The sequence below is a fragment of the Pipistrellus hanaki genome, assembly GCF_964339955.1.
Source record: "Pipistrellus hanaki genome assembly, chromosome: 11".
NCBI lineage: Eukaryota > Metazoa > Chordata > Mammalia > Chiroptera > Vespertilionidae > Pipistrellus > Pipistrellus hanaki.
The window spans coordinates 31,506,581-31,524,562 of record NC_140513.1 but is presented as its reverse complement, the minus strand read 5'-3'; the positions used below and the strand labels follow the sequence as shown (position 1 = coordinate 31,524,562).

At 44.0% G+C, this 17,982-nt stretch overlaps 1 protein-coding gene across 7 annotated transcripts in view; it reads right to left on the bottom strand.

The window, feature by feature from the left end:
* Positions 1 to 17,982, bottom strand: part of TLE1 (TLE family member 1, transcriptional corepressor) — an 86,487-nt gene that overhangs the window by 17,773 nt on the left and 50,732 nt on the right. For all 7 annotated transcript variants that reach the window (XM_084899376.1, XM_084899377.1, XM_084899381.1 and 4 more), the window contains 6 exons: positions 9,429 to 9,545; positions 6,732 to 6,785; positions 6,083 to 6,235; positions 4,553 to 4,697; positions 3,509 to 3,699; positions 2,120 to 2,196 (listed from right to left, as the gene is read on the bottom strand). In XM_084899376.1, the coding sequence (XP_084755502.1) occupies positions 2,120 to 2,196; positions 3,509 to 3,699; positions 4,553 to 4,697; positions 6,083 to 6,235; positions 6,732 to 6,785; positions 9,429 to 9,545 (737 nt within the window). The remainder of the gene's footprint in view (positions 1 to 2,119; positions 2,197 to 3,508; positions 3,700 to 4,552; positions 4,698 to 6,082; positions 6,236 to 6,731; positions 6,786 to 9,428; positions 9,546 to 17,982) is intronic.

Below are 17,982 nucleotides of genomic sequence, written 5' to 3'. Positions count from 1 at the left end.
AGAGTTCCTCTGTCACAGCTCTTATCTCAATTATAATTAGACATTCATTTCTTGCAATGATTTGATTAATGTTGTCTCTCCATCAGTAGGCTGTGAGCTCCCAATAGGGTCCCCTATGCCTATGCAGCAGGTCTCGAGGAAATCTGTGGAAGAGAGGACAGGAGGGAGGTAACTGTCTAGATCTCAGTGAGCAGATGGTGCAGGAACCTGAATCACATCCTACAAGACAGGACTGGTGCAGGGACACGTTCAGCCAGAAGAGACGCCTCATGGCAGATGGTGGTCTCCAAACAGATCTGAAGAGCTGTCGTGAGGATGATGGATGAGCGGCACACTATGTGGTCTCGGGGGAAGGAGAGAACCAGGATTGATGGCTAAAGGTTCCAGGGAGACAGATCTCAGCTCAAGGGCTGGAAGAGTTTTCACACAGCTGGAGAAAACGGATTGCTCCAAGCAGCAGCAAGTCCCCTTCACCAGATACGCTTGGTCAGAGGTGCAGAGCCACTTGGCGAGGCTATCGCTGAAGGCGAGCCACAGATGAGCATTCACACCAGAGGCATCTCAAGGTCCCTGCAGTCCCCACTGGACTATCCTAGAGGCAATCATCCATTTGCTCCCTGTGCTGAGAGCTTATCTCACTCTTTCCTCAACAGCCCCCCTCTCTGTCCCTTTTCTAGGGGGCTACTCCTTCGGCACATGTGTCAGTCTTCCGTGTGTCCACCTCACCCCAGGAAGCCCTGCCCTTCCTAACTGGTCATTCTTCAAATGTCTGCCTATAACCCACTGCTGTCCTCACAGCGCTTATCTCCGACCACACACATAGCTAAAGCATGCGTTGTTCCTTCAATGTCTCCACTACATCAACAGGCCCCCAGGCGGGGAAAGCAAACATTCTCTTGCCTGAAGCATGCCCACAGTCCAGCACAAAGCCTGCCATACAGTTCCTGCTCAAACATCCATGAATAACCACCCAAGTATTTCAACTGGTGTTTCTCAGAGAGACCATTGCAAAGCTTTTACCACCTTGTTCACCCAACTCTGGACTTTCTGGTTTGTCTCCCTTTCTCTTAAGTGTCTCAGCCCAATGCTGGCCTAAGTGTGGTCTGCAGATCTTTGCTACTGTCAACTCACTGAGAAACGTTTATACAACAGAGTCAGTTCCTGACTTTTACACTACAAAACTGGGATCCTTTGTGTCGTTCCCCCATCCGTCTCTGTCGTATGTTAACAAGAGTGTCAATGTGCCAAACCAGGAAAAGACTGGTCTATGATTACAGCCAGTAGAGAAGCAGTCTCGGGCAGCATTACTTCACTAACCAGTAAGAAGTTACTAAATCATGGATTGATATGGGAATAAGCTATACAGCCCAGATCCTCTGGACAATGGGGGAGTTCATTTTGCTCTCTGATATCAACTCCATCTTACTCACATGATTTCATGTGACGCTGGAGGAATAACCACCAGGGTTTTTCAAATTCTGAATGCTCTTTGCCCTTTAACCTATCTGTCTTGCTTCCCCACACAGGCACTCTGCTCTTATAATACTTCTGAACCTCTCAGAGTTTGGCACTCAGCAAAACTTTACTTGGGGGTCAACCTCGGATGTTGGCATCCGACAGAACATATCCTTTTCAAACTCTTGTTTCTAACAAAATAGGGAGCAGGTAGCACTGAGCTGGTTAAAGAGACAACATGTTTCAAATTTCTGAGATTTCAAGAGCTCATTATAGGTTACTGCCTACCCCACAGTCCTGTTGAAAGTCCCCCGCAGCTACCCTCTAACCACATGGCAAAGCAGAGCAGCTTTCTGCAGAAAGGTCAAAGGAGGAGGGCCATCCATCCCTGGTCCTTGCAGCGCTCCTCACTCTGTCTCCAACAGTTTCTCTCCAGAAATAAAGGAATGCATGAGCTCACCCCCACCCCCTACCCCGTGAGAAGACAGAGGCATGACACCTACAGGGTGCCTATTTATAGAAAGTGTTAACACTCCTCAGGAAAAGACACTAGCAATCTCCTTGGAAACACCCAGGCCTGTGCTCCCTTTGGAATTCTGGTCTGATAATACCCATGACTAAGTAACCGCCTTGAAAATAAAACTGAGAAGTTGGAGGTACTTACGGTTTCCCCCCGGGGATTCCTGCCAGGTTGGGAGGGATCGTAGGTACTCGCATGTGAGGGGGAGGATCAAACCCAACCTGGAAACAAAAGAAGGCATCGCAGACTCAGTTTCTACAGGGCAGGTGCTTGGTGAGCATCACTACAGATGTCTCGCTGGAAACTCAGGTCCCCTAAGCAGCTTAACCAGGAACAGTGGCACAGGGTAGCAATACCCAGAGGAAATACATGACAGGAGAAGTAATACAACAAACTCTCAATACTACAAGACACGCTTCCTTCTTAGGAGGTGGAATGGAGAGGGATCTCTTGAGCACTGAGCCAGCCTCCCATGGCCAATACGGGTGTCTGCCTGGTCCTGGCATGTACACAGCGCAGCATGTTGTCTCAGTCACCATTTCTCAACCTTGACACTATCGATGTTTTGGGCCAGACAGTTCATTGTTGGGGGCTATCCGGGAGAAAGCAGGGTGTTTAGCAGCATCCCTGGATGCTATCCTCTAAGTGCCAGTCACACACCCCAGTTGTGATAATCAAGAGTATCTCCAGACATTACCGAATGGCCCTGGGAGGCAAAATCGCCCCCAGTTTCATACCACTGGTCTAAGTGAATCCTTAAGGACGCATACACGATTTTGTGCATCTTAATCGCAGTGCCTAGTCCTTCAGCTGCCCACTTGGCTTTAAACTATCCTGTCCTCCACTGCACTGCTCTTCCTGCTAAGGGAAGAACCAACAAATGAGAAATGCACGTGACATACTGCAAACAACCAAGAGGAAATATTTTCTATTTGCTATGGGTTATAAACTATCCCCGTGTCCTGAAGCAGTCAAGGGCTCCACATTCGATTTTCCCTTCCTGTGCAGTTTTGTATCTCCCTGGTCAAAAATGAGGCCAGAGACACAGCACCCCGTGGTTTCCATGCATCCGGGTTTGTGTTATTTCTGCCTGTTGCACTGGGGTCACTCCTTACACCGAAGCCATTCTATTTGGTTTAAAGAATAATATAGGAATGGAAAGAGAAAGTTATGGCTTCTCAAATATTTTTTTCCTAAGAATTAAAGAGGGGGAAAAAATACTCAAAAAAATGAATGAAAAGGCTTCTGTGAGCTACTTAAGTCATTTCATCGCCTTCCAAAAAAAAAACAAAAAAAAAACACTTAGGTGGGAGAAAACCAGATGTCCCCTGAACCGCTAAAGGAGCTCCTACACACTGCCTTTTTCATCCACAAAGAGAGTAAGTAAAGCAAAAGACGTCTGGCCGTCACTAAATGGGGCGGCATGTGGATGAAAGCGAACAAGGCGAAGGCAGGCACGGCGAGGACACTGGGTCTTTGTTCTGCTTGGTGGGAGCTGCCACCTGCACCCACCATGCTCCCAAGGTCACCTACCATGGGAGAGCGCCCATAGGCCACCACAGCGGCGGCAGCGGCGGCCGCACTCATCTGCGGAGACATGTTGTGGAGGCTGGCGTAGGCGGCACCGGGGCTGGTCAGCTCGCCGTTCATGCCCGCGTGGGGCACCATCCCGAAGGGGCCGGGGTATGGGCCGGGCACTGCCAAGGGCGTCCTCAGGCCAGCCGCTGCAAGGAAGCACAAGCCACACGTGACTCAACTGGCAGCTCATCCAGGGAGAGTTTTTAGTGTTATTCATTAGGGGGGAGGAAAAGAAGGGGGACTGTGGGATGGTGAATCAACTCCAATTTGTACACAGGACCCCTTCTTCCCCAGAGCTGAATTCATCGGGAAAGAATAGTCCCCAGGGGAAGCACTGCCCACACATTTCCTCCTGAGCAGCACTGGGAAACCAGAATCCCCGCACCCAATTCACACAAGGCAAACTGAGGCAAATGAAAACCTGGTCCTGGATTCATGTAAACCAAAGCACGGATTTAGAAGAAATATTCTGGGGCCTCTTGTCCTTCGAGCCTTTCCCAGGGAGGAAGATCAAATTGAAGATTATAAGTTTATTCATAGGCTGGAGTCTCATTGAAATCCTCCAGATTTCTACTGACAGAGAGATCCCGGATTCCTGATGGACCCGCCGGCCAATTGAAGCAAGCAAGGAGCACACTTAGGCTGGCCAGACGGGCGATTTTGGTCAATATTAGCAAACTCAAGACACACAATAATATTGATAGTTCGGGAAGGAGCTTACATTTGGAACAACTATCAGAAACTTTAGTGAAGTCCCTAGGACTCGGACTATTTGGAAATAAAAGTCGAACGTAAACAGCTAGAAATAGGAAGGATGGAGCCGCTGAAACCCAAGGATGAACATCTGCTTCTTATCATGGCTTTTCTGAGATAGGAAGGAGGGAGGTAGGCAGCAGCTACATTTTGTTCCTGGGGAAACTGCGTCACAGCAGGAACAGATGACGAATCAAGCTGTGGGAGGACAAACCAAACAAAGCACGAGAAGAGGCGATGCCCTACCCGCCTGGTTAACGAGGGGGTCCATGGCTGGAGGCTTGCCGAGGCCGGGACGGAGGCCTGGAGTGGCGCTGGTGCCCGGCGTGGGCATGTCGCTCCGAGGTGTCGGTGTGCTGGATTTCAGAACGGGCGTGCTGGCTTTTTCATGCTGGTGTCATTAAACAAATTAAATGAGTATTATTTTTAATCCAAGCCCTATTACACAATTTATCACAACAGCAGCTGGAACACTGGGCACCTTCTAGCTACTCCCTCAGCCAATTTTCATAAATCCACACAATGTTGACAGCATTAACTTGTGGGCGAGAAATGCTGACCTTTCCTCTTCCTGCCAGAATTAAAACTCTAGCGAGAGACACAGAGCATGATCACCCTTCTTCCTCTGCAGGTTTTTATCTTACAAAGTATTTTTCCAGCAGGCTTGTGGACTTGGGATCGAGGCCAAGTCAGAAGGATGACCACTCAGAGGAAAGCTTCTGGTCACTCAGAAAAAATAAAATAAAATTTAAAAAAATGCCAGGTCAATAAGAATGCCAGCGGGAAGACCCCCCCCCCCCCCAATCTTGCCTTTCGTGGCAGTGGGAGTGAAACTAATGGTGAGACACAGCAGGGCCGTTGATTTTATGAGGTGCAAACCAGCATATCAGAGGCAAAAGCCCTAGACTAGTCCCATTGCCGTGTTTGAGAGATGTGCCTAAAATGAAGAGATGGCGCTCTGGGGTTAAGGATCGTGGCCTGCTTGCCTATGGACCCCTGTGGACCAAGGCAGTTACAGGGTGACAGAGTGTCTTCTTTTGCCTCTCAATCTTTCATGTCCTTTAAATTCATCTGAGTAGCTATGTGGCGCAATAGCAAAGAACATGTGCTAGAGAGAGACCCCAGCTCCGTCTGGCTTTGGATCTGAGGGGCTTTGTAAATTGGCAAGTGCCTCAGGCTTCTCTCCCCATCAGAGAGATGGCATGAGAAATGACGCTGTAAGGATTTACTGTAGTCGGTTATGGCTCAGCTAGGGGGAGTTACAGAGATGACACACTCTACAGTGTTTGCTGTCGACTGGAAGCAAGAATGGGCTCTGCTGCAGTCCCCTCCCCCGGCCAGGGCCAGCTTCCCCCTGGTCTGAACCACCAAGCTGACTAGCAGCCTAATCACAGCATGCCCAACCGCATGGTTCCATCTGAAACCAGGTAAGAATGGACAGCTGAAGAAAATGAGGGCTTCTCAGGACTTAGGAGGTCTGAATTATTTGCTAACTGGGAAGTTTCAGAGAGTCTGTGCGAGGAGCATATCCCCCAAGTAAGAAGGCAAGGAACATAGACTTGTATTTCTCTCTAATTATGGCCCAAAAGGGACAACTGAGAGGGCAAGAGCCACACTGTATGGGAACAAAAAACAGAAGAGGGAGTGTCACTTTTAAACACTTAAAAATACAATTCTCAATCAGTAAAGCCACCGCATTTCAAATACTTTAGGGTCCCCCGGTTCACAAAGAAAACGAAACTGCTAAGGAGGCAAGTGAGAGTTCTTATTACCTACCAAGCTCATTTCTTTGGATTTCAAAGAAGTAGAACTTCCCGAAGAGGCCGTGGATGCTGGGCTGCTGGAAGCATCTTTCTTTAGCAGGCGGTTTTTGTCGATCCCGTTTTCCCGGGGTGAGTGGGTGGGGCTTGCTCTCGGAGAAGCAGGGTCCTTAACAAGCATAAGCAAGGCTTCCGTGATTTTGCTTACAATGGACAGATCTTTCCCTTACACACTCTTATTCCCACGCTATTCCTCTCTAAAGTAAAGGAAATGCTGAAAGTCTAGATTTAGGGGACTTGAGAAGATATGCGCATCAACACTGTTCTCCTTAAAAGGATGGTGTTTGCAAAGATACCCAATTAGACACCATAAAGAAGAAAAAAACCTGGGAACAACCATATTCCTCCTCATGCTCAAATACTTTGCCCAGAGGGCACAGGAAGAAAATGAGCACCAGGGACCCAGCGTAGGGATTCAGAATGATTAGGGAAACGTTTATTTTAAAGGAAACAGAAGTTCGGGTCAGATAGAGCCTGACTGCTCCATCCATGAACAACCATTAAGTCCTCAATGGATAAAGGTGCAAGAAACCAAAACACGGTGGCTCCGCTTCTTTTCCTCACAAGTCACTCTGAACATAAAGTTTGATAAAGAGTGTAGTTACCTCATTAGACACATCCACAACTAAATTGTCATCGCTTTTGTCACCATCACTGTCCTGGAAAAAAAAAAAAAAAGTTTTAATTCCATTTATTAAAGGTTTGAAGCCCAGTTAAATTTCTATAGTTCCTGATATCAGGCAGACTAAAGAAAAAACAAAAACAAAACAAAAAAAAACACACCGGGAATGTGCCTATGTGCTCCCTTAGATATCACCAGCCCTAGTAATGAATCCGCCTTCTCCCCTTCTTACCTGACCTGAGGCTACACCAAGCCCCAGGCGGGATTTCTGTTGCAGTAGCTGCCAGTTATATAATCACAGCCTGCATACGAGGTGTGGCACACAGTATGGGCTCGATAAATGTTTTCAACCTGAACTGCCCTTATAATCTGAAATCCGCATTATATCAGGTCTTTTCTCATTGAATTTTAAATTATGAACACAATTCATGTCACTGCTTTAATGTGAATCACCTTGAAGACAGCCAACCAATCTAAAGTTCACAAATAATTGATCATAAAGACAAAACTTAAACCATGTTCCCATGGGGTGACTCATTACTACAAAAAATATAAAGCAAACAAAAAACTAAAAACAATAAAGGTTGTTATTGGCCGGAATAACATACTAATCTTAAGAATATGAACATGAAATGACCTCATGTTAAGAATAATCCTCTTTAGCAACCAGCATAAAATATTTTTGGAGAGATGATAGAAGGCAGGCAGGATGGCAATAGTGAAGGGCACCAGCATCCTGTAGTATGGCTTTCATCGTCTCTTCATAAAGCCATAGTTTGATAATCAGAGGAAACTCCAAGGTTGCACTGAGTTTGAAAAGGCTTCAGAAAAGCTGTTCAATGTAAGGACATGATCACTCTTCAAGTCTGAGGCAGGCTGAAAAAGGCAGCTTATTTTCCTAGCCGAAAGGCCTGACGTCCTTTGGTACAAAGTAATACAGCGAGCATACAGAAAAAACAGGCTATCACAAGAGGCCCTAATTCCCAAAAAGAAGTAGACCCGTAGTTTATGACCTAAACAGTCCTTTTCCTGATGTCACTGTCAATTGAGAATTCACAAATAATGTTTGGGAAATATTAGTACAGTACAAATACTACCCACATTGGCCCTCTGTGAAACACAAGTCCAGGCTGGAAAGTTACCCTCAGCTTTAAAGTCAGGTCTTAAATGTTTTCTCTAACCATATCTAGAGCATTACATGCGGGAGACCTCATTTACTTTCTTCAATAATGTGTTACTTGAGACACTGTTATAAAAGCACCATGAAATTCACCAATAACAACATAAAATTACCACCAAAACATAAAATTACCTAGACAATTCAAAATGGTCCACTGAAAGAAATACTTTCATGTAATAAAAGAAAAAAATGAATACTAAAGAAAACTAGCATTTACTTAGTAAAGCCCACAGAAAAGTTTAAATATTTCCAGGTGTACAGAACCCAAAGCTAGAGTGGTGATAAAATAGAAGCTGAAAGTGTTTCCCTTTTAGAAAAAAAACAAAACAAAAACTTATAGAAATGGTTAATGTAACTGAACTGGCAAAAAGTAGCCAATAATTAACTTATTATAACGGATCTTTGAAGTGAGTCCTTAAGTTTTCTGTATTTTAAATCTTAGCTTTGTATCGACCCTTCTGCCAATATAAACCTTCACAGTACAATATTCCTGTGATGGGTCCTGAGGCCTTTGACCCAATTGCTTCAATACACCCTCAACCACCTATACAATTAGTCAAACACAAATTTTACAAAACAGTCATGCAGAGCTATGGATTGTAGCTCACTCACTATTAAATAACTTAGCATACATGAGTAGAACAACTTGAAATTGTATCAGCAAATTTCCAAATTTCTGCATATCATGGACCTTCTCACTAGCTAATTAATAATTGATGCCATATATATAAAAATATCTGCACGGAACACTGGCTCTGGGCAAAAGATAGGGGCAAACATTATGTACTGAAAGGCTTGGGCTGGAAAGAACCAAAAACCTGGGTTCTTTGTATATTACTATTATTATTATGCAGTGTAGACTAATTTAAAGGTCCTCTGACAAAATAGCCACCCTAAGACCTCGGTTTGGGAATCCTAGCACAGTTGTTAAAGAGATGGATTCTGGAGTCAGATCGCCTCCAGGCTCATCCACTAGCTCTGACCTTGGGCAAACCACTTGCAAGGTCTGTACTTCAGTCTCTTTATAAAACAGAAGTGATCAGAATAACATTCAAAAAGGTATTTTTGTGGCACCACAGATCTTACCCTGATCACTTTAGCAGCATAGGTACAGAACAAAATGAAAATGCAAGTCCTTGTTCAAAAATTGAGAATGTGAAGATGGCTGAGAGCAGAGCATTAGAACCAAGGGTGAGGCAGAGTCCTTTCACAAGCAGGGCCCTGTGCACCCGCACGCCTATGAGGCCGGCCCTGCATTCCTGTGTCCTCGCTTAAGGGTAACTAAAGCAGAAAGCCTAAAATTTAATACTAAGCCTGGCAGAAGGATAATTTACAGTTCTAGGAGGAAATAAAATCCTGCAGTGCAAGACTCTATCCTCTTTATGGTATTATTTTAAGGGCTGTGGATTATCACTAAAATCTTTAGAGTGTCTTTGTATACTCACTTGGAAAATAAGCAAGTAAGCAACAAATATTATTTCAAGTCCTTTATTTACTTACATAGTGGCTGGAATCCTTATCATCCACCTTTCTTTTTTTGATGTCATTGGAAAAGTCAGGCCCATTTCTGCGTTTATCGGTGCCCCGTATACTGTCTGGGACCAAGAGGGAATTACTCTGCAAGCAAAAAAAAAAAATTAATCAAGGATTTCTTCCCAGGTCTCTTTGTACACATGAAAACCCAACCTGAACGCGATAGATATTTTAGAAAGGTGATACCTACATCGCCTTTCATTCCATTTAATTCGTCTCATCTGAAGACTGGATGGCAAACACTTATACAACTTCAAGTACTTAAAAGGGAGACCCTGACTATGCAATCAAACCACTTTCCAGGCCCTTCTACTCACTTAAATTGTTCTGTTAACTGTTAGAGAAATGGTAACTTGCTGTTTATATGGGGATGTTTTTGTATTCTTTCCCACTGCAACTTCATGGTCAAGAACATGAATGGCCTATGAGTAAATCCTAAGGTTATTCTATTCGACTTATTCTGTGACTGCAAGTCAGAGTGTGTCACTCCTAAAAAAATGCAAGGAGAATAGGTGAGGTTAACAGCACAGTTTACTAAGATAAATCAGCACTTCCTGCAGCAACAATGAAGAAACTCCTTTAAGTTTTTTTTAATACATAAGATTTGATGCGCCTCAAAAAAAAGCACTGAAATTTAAGTCCCACAGAGGGAATTTCAGCCAGTGAATCTTCAAGGGCCAGGCCAGTTCCCACACATAAAAGCAGAACAAGGACTAATCTTTTCCACAAACCACACAGGATACTTTCATTTGCATGTGCTGAGTACAAACTGTTGACCCAAAGAAAAGAGGCATTTTAGATATTTGGGGGTCACATGACATGATCTGACAGCTGGTCAATTCCCATCTCCTCTGGGCTAATGCATCAGAACATGTTACAATGAGTTATTTTAAGGGTGGGATTAGCATATGCAAGGGGGCAATTTGTTCAGTGATGTGTCACAGCCTGGAACAATGCTGAGTGAGCTGTGGAAAAACCTCCTTTCACAAAGCTAGATAACCCCAATTTCTGAAAGATGCTGGCGAACTAAGAGGAGGGTGTCCAGGGCCAACAGACAATTATGTTACCTTCTTCTGCCACAATTCAGAAGAGAAGGGTCTGCTGAGAACCTTTGTGTTAGAACCCTCTAACACCACTGCATGTACCAGGAGCAAATCATTTACACATATTTGTAACCACCGAGGCTACCTGACTAGCCTGCAGTAATCTCAGAGCTCCCCCATGACAACTGTGGACCCCACCACAGGGGCCTCAACAGTTTAACCACATGCAGGAAAAAATAAAAACTAGGAACCAGAAGGCAGTCTGATGCCTCTCTGCTTACTTCCGGGGCTGATTCCGTTCTCCCTTGAGCTGAGCTTTTCATTCATGTCTGTTCAAGCTACACAAAAGCCAGGAGGCTTATAGAAAAACAGGGGAGGGACCTCTGCAATTCAATATAAAGAAGCTCAGAGTAATGTCTTTAGCACAGGGTGGGGGACTGAAAGGTGAGCTGGCTGGATCCCTGAACTTATTACCTTGGTAAATGTCTGCTAAAAATTAACCCCTCCAACCCAGAGCCACACAAGATGCCTGACAAGATGCAGAGCCTAAAAGTGCAAAGAGCAAACATGCACTCAGAAAAGCTGAGCCTCCGAGGGGAACAGCACCTTGCACTTCAGTATAAACAGTATCCAAATAGAATTATACAGCAGCCCAAAGTCTCCTCTCCAGACTCTGAAAAGTACAGTGGAAGGGCAGGGCTGAACTACTTAACTTCTGCCCATGTGCCCAGAACCCTAGAGTTGGTGCCCACTGGTAATTTTAAAGTCTCTGATCAATGTCACCTTTGTAGCCCTTCTGCTGAATCTAGCACTGGGCATCCAAACCATTCAGTCATTCAGAGACAGCTCTGAATGTCTTATTTTTTTTAATGATGTTAAGTGGTATTGCCAGCACAAAAGTAAACAACACTTATTAGGATCAAGTGAATTTTTGTTAGAAACAATAGCACTCCTACAGCTGGACCTATAAGCATGTCAAGTGTTGAGGCCTCACGACTAAGTCTTAGAAGTTACTGCTGGAATTTCCCGCTTGAGCAGCTTACGTGAGGCCTATACTCTGAATGCGGTTTTGAAAAAGCTCTCAGAAGTTCCTCTATACTTGGACAGGGTTAGTAATTAGCACCCCTGCTTATCTGAAAATTGGCCCCATTCAAATGGCAGGCTTAGACGAGTTATGAAACAAAACATCTCTTCGTACCTCTGAGGCTATAAAACTGATTCGAAACAGGTGGCGAGGAGTGTGGGCTGGAAAGGCTGAGAGCCACGGAGAGGAGCCAGCGGGTCCCTGGCTCCCGCTGCAGCCCCACCAAAAACGGACCACCTCCTTATACCCTCGTCCCCAGGAACCCAGCTTTCTGTGTGTAATTGCCCCTGACAACCTCCCTGCTCTGACGCTGCCTTCATTGTTGTAGGCAAATAGTTCCAGTCTAATGAACTTCACGTCAGCAACAATAACTTCTTGGTTAACTACTGCCTGAGAGACCCCAAGCTTCATGGTTCCTTGATTTTGCTCCCCAGGAGCCCAACCAAAAGACTTCACAGGTATTTCCGGATGTCTCATGAGACCATGAGTCTTCCTCTCACGCTGTGTTTCCCCCATGCACCATCCAATGGCTTAGAGGTGGAACACAGCCATTTTGATGGTCATTATGAGCAGTTTCATATATATTTTTAGAATGAAGAGATTAAACCTAGGTACTAACTTAATATCCTTTGGATCCTTCAAAATTTAGGGTTCTATCTTGATCTGTTAGAGTTTGACTAGGACAAGTCAGAATCACCTTTCATACTAGGATTTATCAACATTTAAGAGGCCGTGGCACAAAAATGAAACTGAGGCTACTTTGCTTTGTTATTTAAAAACTCATGCATTCTAAACACAGAGGAAAATTAGAATCCAACCTTTAAAGAGGCTAGAGCAACCTTAAAGACATACTGTTCATCCCCCTCACCCCCTCATTTTACCTGGAGGATGCCCAGCAAGGGGAGGCAATGTGCCTGAAGGCAAGGAGCTCTTCCCACTTAGTCAAAGTGCCACCACACCCAGAAAAGGGATTTCAAAACTCAATTTATGTTCCTGCATTACTTGGCCCCCAATAGTTATCACTTACAAGTCACACTGGCTCTTTAGCTTCATGACCTTCTAATGGTCAGAATAATGCCTAATATATGTTGCGTACTTTGTTTCCCCTTCCTAACCACAGACTGTCTCTCTGTCTCTCTCTCTGTCTCTCTCTCTGTCTCTCTCTCTCTCTCTCTTTCTCACACACACACACACACACACACACACACACACACACACCCTGATTCACTCGGTTGTTTATTCACAAAACAAAAAATGTGAACATAAAATTAAAAAATGAACATTTCACAGCCTACTTTAAAGCAGCCTAAAAGTAGTCCCGAATTCCAACATTTATATTCATGAGTCCTGCCATTTATAACCAAGATTCACACAAGAAAAGAACTCAGCAGAGAACAAAGTAGTCCCGGGACTCACCGCACCAGTCCGATGGGATGGCAGTCGTGGTAGAGAGTGATCCCACAGACCTGTTTACCACCACAGACCTCCCTTCCCAGAGTCCCTACTTCTAAAGATTTTAATCTACCAAACAGCACTTATCAAGTACAATTCATTTGTCCAATATTTACTTGTCAAATAAAAATTTAATTGTGAATTAGGGATTGTTTTTATCAGCACGAGAACTAGTTGCCACATTCACTGATATACTCTAATTCTAGCCAAGAAACTCAATGTTTTATTTCACTTTGCAGTTAGCAAAACTTAAATACCTGCCAGAATTTTTCAAACTGTAATTATGGGGCAGACTTTGGCTACAAATGTCCCGGCTGGGATCTCCAGACAGTATACATTTTCTTTTGTGTTTTTTGTTTGTTTGTTTGTTTGTTTTGTTTTTAAATATATTGATTTTTTACAGAGAGGAAGAGAGAGGGATAGAGAGTTAGAAACATCGATGAGAGAGAATCATCGACCAGCTGCTTCTTGCTGTGCCTGCAACCAAGGTACATGCCCCTGACCAGAATCGAACCTGAGACCTTTCAGTCCGCAGGCCAACGCTCTACCACTGAGCCAAACCGGTCTTGGCTGTTTTGTTTTAAAATTTTGTTAACAACAAAACAAAAGCACCTTATTTCCCTTATGTCTTTTATATGAAAGTAGGTCCAGAAGACCTATTCACCCAACTGGCATGACTTCCTCTCCTTTTCACATGGAAACCACATATGAAATGACTTGATGAGGTGCAATTCAGAGAAAACATGCTCCACAAGAAGTTATGACCTGTCCCTCTTAAGGTAAATCTCTAGAATATAAAATCATGGTGGGCCTCTTCCTTGACAACAGGGAAATTGTTCGCTATGACCAATAATATGCAACCTGAGGGCCATTTCTTGAACTAACAGTGATATGATGGTTAGGAGCTCCTCAGGAGAAAAGCAAGAGTAGCAGATCTTCCAATATTACACCAGTGTGCACTCCTTGAGTGGTCAAATCCAGAGGAGCTTCCTAAATGGGGGTGAACCATGTTTTGTAAAACCAACACCAGGAACATTCTCTGCTATAGTACAGTGGAGTCATGTTGACTAGACAGTTGGTAAAAGGTTTGAATCTAAATGGATAGAAGCAGACAATATGTTCTCTTAAAATAAAGCAAAGGTTTATTTTAAGAGAACATATTTAATGCAATTTTTAAGCCATTTGTTCACAGAATAACTTAGCACGTAAGTAGAAGAGTCTGTTGAACCTCAGAGCATGGGGTTGAGTCAAAAGAAAACGTCAAGATTCAGACTTTGTGTTTGTTTCCTTTATTCTGACTGTTCCTGACAATGTTGTCTCTATTTCACGCTCTGATTACCCACTCAAGACTGAGGGAGAGACCCAGCTGCTTCGGGATGCATAAAACCAGTCTTTAGAGTCTGATTCCAATAAATTTTACTTTTCTTTTAGCAATTTAACAGTAATAGTTGTTCATGTATGTGGAGATATTTTGGAAGGCAAACTCCAGAAGATATGAAAGAAGGCAAGTTTAATGAAACGTTACGCTGACAGTGCTACCGGAACACTTGTTACGAAACCCTCGTATATCCCTCATCTAATGTAAGACCTCAAAGCAACTCTCCTGCCAACCAAATATCAACCTGGAAGCCACCAGCAGCAAATCTGAAAGGAAAAACCTCTCATGGATACAGCAAGAGCTAGACAGGTTTCCCTAATGTGAAAATAATGTACATTTATTCAAATGGATTTCTTTAGCTGCCATGCTGATTCCCCTAGGGAACTTTCTCCTCCCCGCAGGAAACGTGTTTGTGTCAGAGGTACAGATTGGAAACGCATGACACCTCATTTATCCTCAGTTACACTGAGGCAGTGGGAACCTAATTTGCTCGCACGCTCTACACTGACAATTAACTTCTCGGTGAACATTAAAACAATTAGGTGACGACGCACCCCATCACATCTGTGTGCTTTCTTCACCGACACCTGATACCAATTAAGTCATCACCCCACGCTGTACTTTTTGCTCCAGTCCAATTGGTCAGTCTCGTATTCTGCCTGACATTTCAACAAATATATTTTTTTGCTCATAAAACTAATAAGATCCCCACTTATCAATGGTGAAAAGTGGAAGAGTGGAGAAGTGTGGAAACGTGTCCACTTGGCAACCACATCCCACCTCGGAAGCCCTGGCGGTGAAGCGGGTCTGCTGAAGGGTATACATCTATTTTTCATAGTTAAAATGCAAAATACAGAAAGAACCAGTGTGTTCTTGCATCTTGATCTAGGGACTCAGCACTGTTGGATGCAGAAAAGGGGACTCAGTCAGGACTCCCAGGAGAGAACACAGCCAGTAGGAGGCATACAAACCCAGTCGATATTTGGGCTAGAAGAGGTATTAAACCACAGGATGTCTTAGGCATCATCCTCCACGCCCCACCCCCAGCTTGCCCTTCCACCCACCTTCTCCTGGTAAAGCAAAATAAAATAAAAAACCCTTGAGCTGACAATAAATATAATCACTTAAAAATAATTTTTAAATGAACTCAGGATACCTCCATTGCCCTAATCAGGACCTTGGTCACAGAAAAGAAAAAAAGAAAAAAATCAAATCAGTTATTTCAAACCTTTTTTAAAAGCATGTTTTCGAGGAACTACGTAGGGGTTACTGTTCCTCTTCTTTCTCCAGCCCCTGAGGAGATACCTTCTATTGCAAGACAAGGCCCTGAAACTAGAAAGCAGGTCAGGACCTGGCTGTGAGTTATTTGGGTATCTGACAGCTTCCATCCACCTTATCTGAAAGTCAGCAGATGCAGAGCTTGCTGCCTACTACATTCCAGAGGGAATGAAAAGATTATGGGGCTAACATTTAGGAGAACCTGCTCCAAACGGTAGGTAACAAGTTATCTAATTACAGAACACAAATTAAGTCTTTAGAAAGGTTTTGGAAGGAGAAAATACTCTCTACCTATTCTTTGTTGTTTTGGGGGAAGAGGAGGAGTCGAGATGCCCTATATTCACTGTGACCACAGTGAGATAAAACCTAAACATTTCTCTAGTCACACACAGGCTACCACAACCATCTGAATATTTATTCTGGGTCATACACAGGCCCCGATACCCACCCAGTGAGATACGGCATCCACAATAAACAGACACCACCACCACTCTGCCCCCTCTGCCCGCCCACTCCTAACAACCTGGAAACAGCCTGGGCTTTCCTTTCTTCAGGGGCTCACCCTTCTCACGACAGTGACGCCAATTTTCCCAGAAGATCCATTTTTTTAAGCACATGGTTTTAAATTCTGTCAAAAGAGAAAATCTGCTGAGACAACTAACTGCCTGAGAAAACGTCACTATCCTTCACTGTGCCTAAATATTGCAACTGTAGGTGACGCATCTTGGTTCTATCCTTCATTTCCGGTAATTCCTTGACATGCACCAGGTCAAAATAAAGTCATGAACATTTAGATGAAAATACCTTCTCCAAGTGCCCCCCATGTTTGGTGAATTTGAGTATCATGAGATGGATCAAGGTCACAAAAAGCTGAGATCAGTTCATGGTCCCAACATCCTAAGAAACACCATTAGCTGCCATCCTGTCACATGGGCCTAATCTCCACAACTGTCTCACCCACTGTATTTTAAAAAGGAAAGGGCACCACAGTAACCTGGTTGGGCATGACTAACAATGCATTTACTGTCTTGCTAGCAGGTACTGAGGGGAGTCATGCCTAAAGGCTCGTTCTGCTGTGTCTGAGGCCTTGCTGTTCTGGTTCCTCCTGAGTCCTCACCTGCGAGGCAGCCCCATCACCATGTTTCAGATGACCTGCCTGTGCAGCCAGACTCCCTTTGTTCACCACAGGGGTTCCTTCTATCCCACCACCCCCATAATGCCAGGGTCCAGAGGAGCCATGGAGATGACGTGAAACTCAAAATTTAAATTTCAGAGAAAGACCAACAATGCCGTTTTTCCAGAGAAAGCCTCACGTCCTACTTCCCCCTGTGCTCCCCAGTGCTGTCATTTTGAGAAAAAGTGAAGTGAACTAGGAACTGGTCCTGCCCTACCTTGGGCCAATTAACTAGCAAGCAGGATAACTAGAGAAGAAAAACAAGATAAAGACACCACCTTATAGTAAATACAGTGATGGCTGTCATAACTACTATTAAGGAAGTTCTAAGTATGAACCCAAAATTTTAGAAGCCAGTTATGGGAGTGACAAACAGTCTCTTTGAGAGATATGATCTAATTCTCAATGGCCATTAATTAACTAAATGTTTGACCAGCGGCACCCAACCTCCCTGAGGATGGTATCCTACTGATAAAATAACTACCGTTATGATCTCTAATGTGGATGAACACTACTTCAGACTTCTGTGGACCAGGAACCCCTTTTGAGAAGTTGATGAAAGTTCTCTCCTCAGAACACTCTGCTTAGTTTTTAGAAGGTTCAAGAACCTTCTGAGATCCATCTATGAAACCTGCTTATGTCCACAGACCCTCTATTCTCTGGAGTCTCTCCCAAATACCCACCCCCAAGGTTCCTCCTTTTTCCAAATGTCCCAAAGAGTGATTACTGGTGTCAGGAATTTCAGTATTTTCATTTAAAAAAATGAAATGTCTATGACATTAAAAGGCACCACTGCAAAATGGCAACAAATATATGCAGTGCCTCAAACAGTACGGGGCACATAGTAGCTACACAATAAATATTTGCTAAAGTAATGAGAATTTAAGCAAATACTTATGCTACTTTCTTTTTAAAAATATATTTTATCAATTTTAGAAAGGAAGAGTAATAGAAACATCAATGATGAGAGAGAATAATTGATCGACTGCCTCCTGCACACCCCACCCTGGGGATAGAGCTGCAACCTGAGCATGTGCCCTGATCAGAAATTGAACCATAACATCCTGGTTCATAGGTCAATGCTCAACCACTGAGCCACACTGGCCAGGCCT